Genomic DNA, 4776 nt, shown 5'->3' on the forward strand with positions numbered 1-4776 from the left:
GNNNNGNNNNTNNNGNNGCNNGCNCCNNCGAGATCAATAACTATTTGCGTCCTCTTGTTGATGAACTTATGCTATTGTATAAAGGTATCACAATTGATACATATAACTGCTCAGGTGCTCTGGTGCGTGCTGCTCTGTTGATGGTTGCATGCGACATCCCTGCTGCAAGAAAGACGTGTGGGTTTACATCTCACAACAGCACATGTGCATGCTACAAATGCAATCGTCAGTTTGCTCGTGTTGATGGGACCACTGCTGTAAACTATTTTGGGCTTAAGTTTTCGGAATGGGTAGGCCGCACAAAAGAAGAAAATCGCAGACATGCAAACCTGTGGAAGAATGCAAAGACATTGACAGAGAGAAAGCGATTGGAGATTGAGAATGGTGTTCGTTGGTCTGAGCTTCATCGACTTGTGTACTTTGAGCCAGTGCGTGCAACCATTATCGATCCCATGCACAACCTTTTTCTCGGGACTGCAAAACGAATGATGGATATTTGGATTGCAAACAATTTGCTTGATGACAAAGATTTTGTAGAGATGCAGGAAGAGGCTAATAGAATGGTACTCCCTGTAGGGTATACGACTCTGAAGATAAAGATTGGAAAGAAATTTCCGTTTATGAAGGCAGATGAGTGGAAATCATGGTGCCTGATATACTCTCCTGTTCTGCTTAAGACACGCCTGCGAGATGATCTGCTTGGCAATTGGATCCATTTTGTCGATGCATGCAGAGAATTGACGAAGCCAAGTATCACCAAAAATGGGATCAAAAAAGCTCACGAAAGTTTGGAGGAGTTCTGTGTTAGTTGTGAAGACTTTTATAAACCAGATGTATTCACGCAAAACATGCATCTCCATCTCCATCTAAAAGAAACGATTGAGGACTTTGGGCCAATTTACGGATTTTGGCTATTTAGCTTTGAGCGCTATAATGGTGTATTGAAAGGGTTTGAGACAAACCAGAAGAGTGGGTTCGAGAATACCTACATGAAAAGGTTTCTTGAGAGTTCTTACAATGGTGACTTTTGTCAAGCGCATCTCAGAAATGTTACCAGCCCTTTACTCCTCTCTCTCTTTCTCAAGCTGTCTGGTTGTAAAATCTATAATCCTGCACTTTCGCCACATCCTTTGATACCGTCATTCTTTCACTTGCCAACGTTCCTACAATCCACTGAAAAGCCTTCAAAGCAAACATTTGGCAACGAATCTCTACCTCTTTCTGCTCTACCATTGTGTTTGAAGCCACCAACAACAATGAGAAAATCCGAGTATGATTGTCGGCTCGATTTCTATAAAATTAAGTATGACGATGATTCTCTTTGCAGTGCCAAGACAACAATCAGGAATTGTTGGTTTGTGAATGACCGAATCCAGAAGATTTCGTCCATCAATCTTCTTGGACAAGTTTACACAGGTGGAGAAGGCTTGGTCGTGAGAGGATCGCATATACAAGCGAAATTTATTGAAAAAAGTGGAGACTCTGAGGAAAGATATGCTGGTCGTATTAAGTACTTGTTCTTGCACGATTTTACACCAAACCTCACGCACACCAACCTTTCCCCTTGTCACAACCCCCAACATGTATTTGCCTTCGTTGAGTGGTACAAAATTCCTCGCCATCAACCTAGAATCAAGCAGGGCATCGAGTTGTATGAGCCAGAATTTCTGAAGTATGACTACGACAACATTCTGCCTGTCCACCGCATCTTGTCGCCAATTGCAATTGGAAGTCATGTGTCTGGTAGTGGTGCGGCAAAAGTCGTTGTTATTCCTCTGCCAAGAAAGCTGTACGCTTAATAAAATACTCTATCTTTTTTTTAAAATAATAATAATAATATAAAACATAGTTCATAGACATAAAAAGAGATGTGATAAAGAGTGCAACTAAAAAGACAGAAATTTTATTATACGCGTTTTGACCACGTAGGCATTTTTGTGACCAAGCCACGAGGAATTGTCTCGTGTACTAACACATGACTCTGCAACTTCAACTGCGTTGCTCTTTTTCCCAAGTCATCTCTGGCGAGCTCATCAAGAAAGTCAAACACGGTATTCAACTATAAATGTATATATACATCAGGAATCAAACAACAGAAAAACCATTTTATATAAAACATTACCTCATCACTACGCCAATCAGGACGAGATGCAACAACAGAAGTATCGGTTTCTGTCTCATCACCAGACATTGCATCTCTGTAAAAAACGCCATTATAATCCCGATTAAACTTTTCAGTGACGGCATCCTTATGCTTTGTGTACGTTCTTTTTCTCCTTTTATTAAGCTACGATATATATAATATTTTAAGTATACTTGTCAAAATTGAATTATTATAAATAGAAATGCTTACAGCAGTCTTTCTATTTCCTCTTCTGTTTGAGGTAGTGTTTGTCTGTCTGTCTTCTTCAGTAAGCTTACTAGCAGCCAAGCGATTGTAATAGCTGTTTACAATTATACCACATAGCTCTTTTGGTGGTACCATGGCTGCTACAGGTTGACGACGAATGTAAAGCATCAAATCACTTGCAAGATTCTTGTTAAACTCGTCAGACAAACCAACATTGACATCCCAAGTTGGTTTATCATCATTCTCTCTGATCAACTCCAAATCATCTGTCTTAAGATTAATATCTCTTAACCGCCCCTGAATAATACTCTATTAAAGGTATATTGATGTTAGATTTAAAGGGAGATTGTTTTTATAATTTTAGTATTTGAGCTTACTGAGATCTTTGGGTGTCTTGAGCTGCTTATGATGTCCTGAGGATCCATATCAGAATCCAGAACGGCTTGCATGCCAGTCAATTGAGCACCCACCTGGCATTGTACTGTTCAAATAGTCAGTCTATTGGAAAACAATATAGTTTGTGTTTAATTACCTTTCAATTCACTAACATCAGAACTAACGGCTGTCATTTTGTCATTGAGTGTAGCGAGAAGACTGACTACATCATTAAACTCTGACACTGGAATTGACATATTTTCTGGTCTAGGAGCAATCATTGGATTTGACGATTCTATACGCCCAGTGTTGACTGCGTTGATCAATGGCCTAGATGTTGATCTATTGGTACGTGCGTTCTGGTTGATGTTAGTTCTTGGAGCCATTATCTGTATTTTTATATAATAAAATAATAAGTTTCTGGTATATATTGCTTGATATTTCTATTTTAATAAATTTTTAAGAGAGTACTTTACACGTAAAGAATTGTAGAGTAATTGAGTGATTAAACAATTATGTTAATGATTAAGTGAGCAAGTTGAGCAAGTGTATGAGTGTGTAAATACTTCTTTATTTAAATGATCGAGGAGATCGAAACATATTATTTTGAAAAAAATTGAGCTAGAAAACAACTTCTTTAGGTATATAGTAAGTAACAATTGTTTTATGAAACATATAAAGCTATAATTAGTAGACAATTTTTTTTAAAGTAAGAGAAACAGTCTAATAACTTTTTCAGGGTCTACGGCTTTTTCAAACACTGTTTTTTATTTTCCCACCTTTTTCTGTTTTTCTCTACTCTTTAATAATATTAATAAAAATAACACTCTTTTAATCCTACTATGTTTCACTTTAGGCACCCTTAATATATACATATGATGCAGGTGTCTTTCATTATACAAGAGGTACTTTACTATTAAATATATCATTATTTTACTAACTATAAATTACTTTAAATAGACATTACATATATTTCTCTGATATAACCGGTGCAGACAAAAAAAAACACAAAAACATATTGGTGGCATGTACGTATATATCTATATCAACATCTTCTTCCCAGTATTAAAAACAATATCTAACATCTACTTTAAATATAGCTTACCCTTGATTTACATATGGTTAGTAAAAACAAATCATTTAAAGAATATAAGGGTACGTGTTATTCATTTTATTATTGTGTTGTTTTTATTTTGTTTTGTTTTTTTATATCAGCATTCTCACTCTCCTTTTTTATAGTTGAAATGGTTCTTCACATTCTTATATGACCGGTACTCAAGGACAAGACATGTTCCTTTAGTAAATATGTATGTATATGTTTTATATTCCTTTCTTTGTAATATATACTTGAATGACGCATTGGCTCGTAGCTTTTGATAATATAAATCTGTGTTTTATTCCATTATTAACAAATTATTCTAACAGTATGTAAGTATCTTTCTACTCCCTATAATCAAATAGCTTCAGTAAGCATATATACTCACTATCCGAGTTTATTAATTCAAAAAATTCTGAAACAAAATTTATAAGAAGTATAATATAACAGATTAGTATATTTAATAGTAATACTATATAGAATTCTTATTATTGTCAAAAAAAAAAGGCTTTTTTTATCCAAAATAAAAACAAATAAAAAACCATTTTTCAAAACAAAACAATATCCAATTGAGTAACTCGTGCTTAGCATTTGCACCTATGAGAATTTTTTCTTCGATTCATTTAGCCAATAAACATTAAAGAAGTGCCCTGTTATTACGCCTGTTATTACAAAAACAAGGCCTACATCAAATTACAGGTGTAATCAGCGGTAGATAATACATTGTTCTGCATTTGGAATAGTCTATATAATTGATCCCCGAGAACAGTTGATACACAGACATTATACCTAAACTCCCGGTTTTTATTTTTGGAATAAGATAATATTCAATTATTTTTGACACTTTATTCAATAACTTGTCAACTATGATTTCCTTAATATTTACGAGTAATTCATTTTTATGTGACAAAATATCCTGATAATCAAAACCTATTATTATAATAATTCCCAATGG

The 4776-nt window shown here is 35.0% G+C and overlaps 2 protein-coding genes across 2 annotated transcripts; one reads left to right on the plus strand and one right to left on the minus strand.

Moving 5' to 3' along the window:
- Positions 1-68: 68 nt before the first annotated feature.
- Positions 69-1799, plus strand: PHYBLDRAFT_151116 (hypothetical protein; the record flags this gene model as incomplete). The annotated part of the gene is made up of 1 exon (XM_018432607.1): positions 69-1799. The coding sequence occupies one exon, from the start codon at positions 69-71 to the stop codon at positions 1797-1799; it is 1731 nt and encodes a 576-aa protein (XP_018285643.1).
- A 260-nt stretch (positions 1800-2059) lies between these two features.
- On the minus strand, positions 2060-4605 carry PHYBLDRAFT_173937 (hypothetical protein; the record flags this gene model as incomplete). The annotated part of the gene is made up of 8 exons (XM_018437142.1): positions 2060-2287; positions 2354-2659; positions 2728-2831; positions 2883-3114; position 3831; positions 3950-4019; positions 4073-4112; positions 4519-4605. The coding sequence occupies 8 exons, from the start codon at positions 4603-4605 to the stop codon at positions 2060-2062; spliced, it is 1068 nt and encodes a 355-aa protein (XP_018285644.1).
- Positions 4606-4776: the final 171 nt, after the last annotated feature.

The sequence above is a fragment of the Phycomyces blakesleeanus genome (genome assembly GCF_001638985.1).
Source record: "Phycomyces blakesleeanus NRRL 1555(-) unplaced genomic scaffold PHYBLscaffold_28, whole genome shotgun sequence".
Taxonomy (NCBI): Eukaryota; Fungi; Mucoromycota; class Mucoromycetes; order Mucorales; family Phycomycetaceae; genus Phycomyces; species Phycomyces blakesleeanus.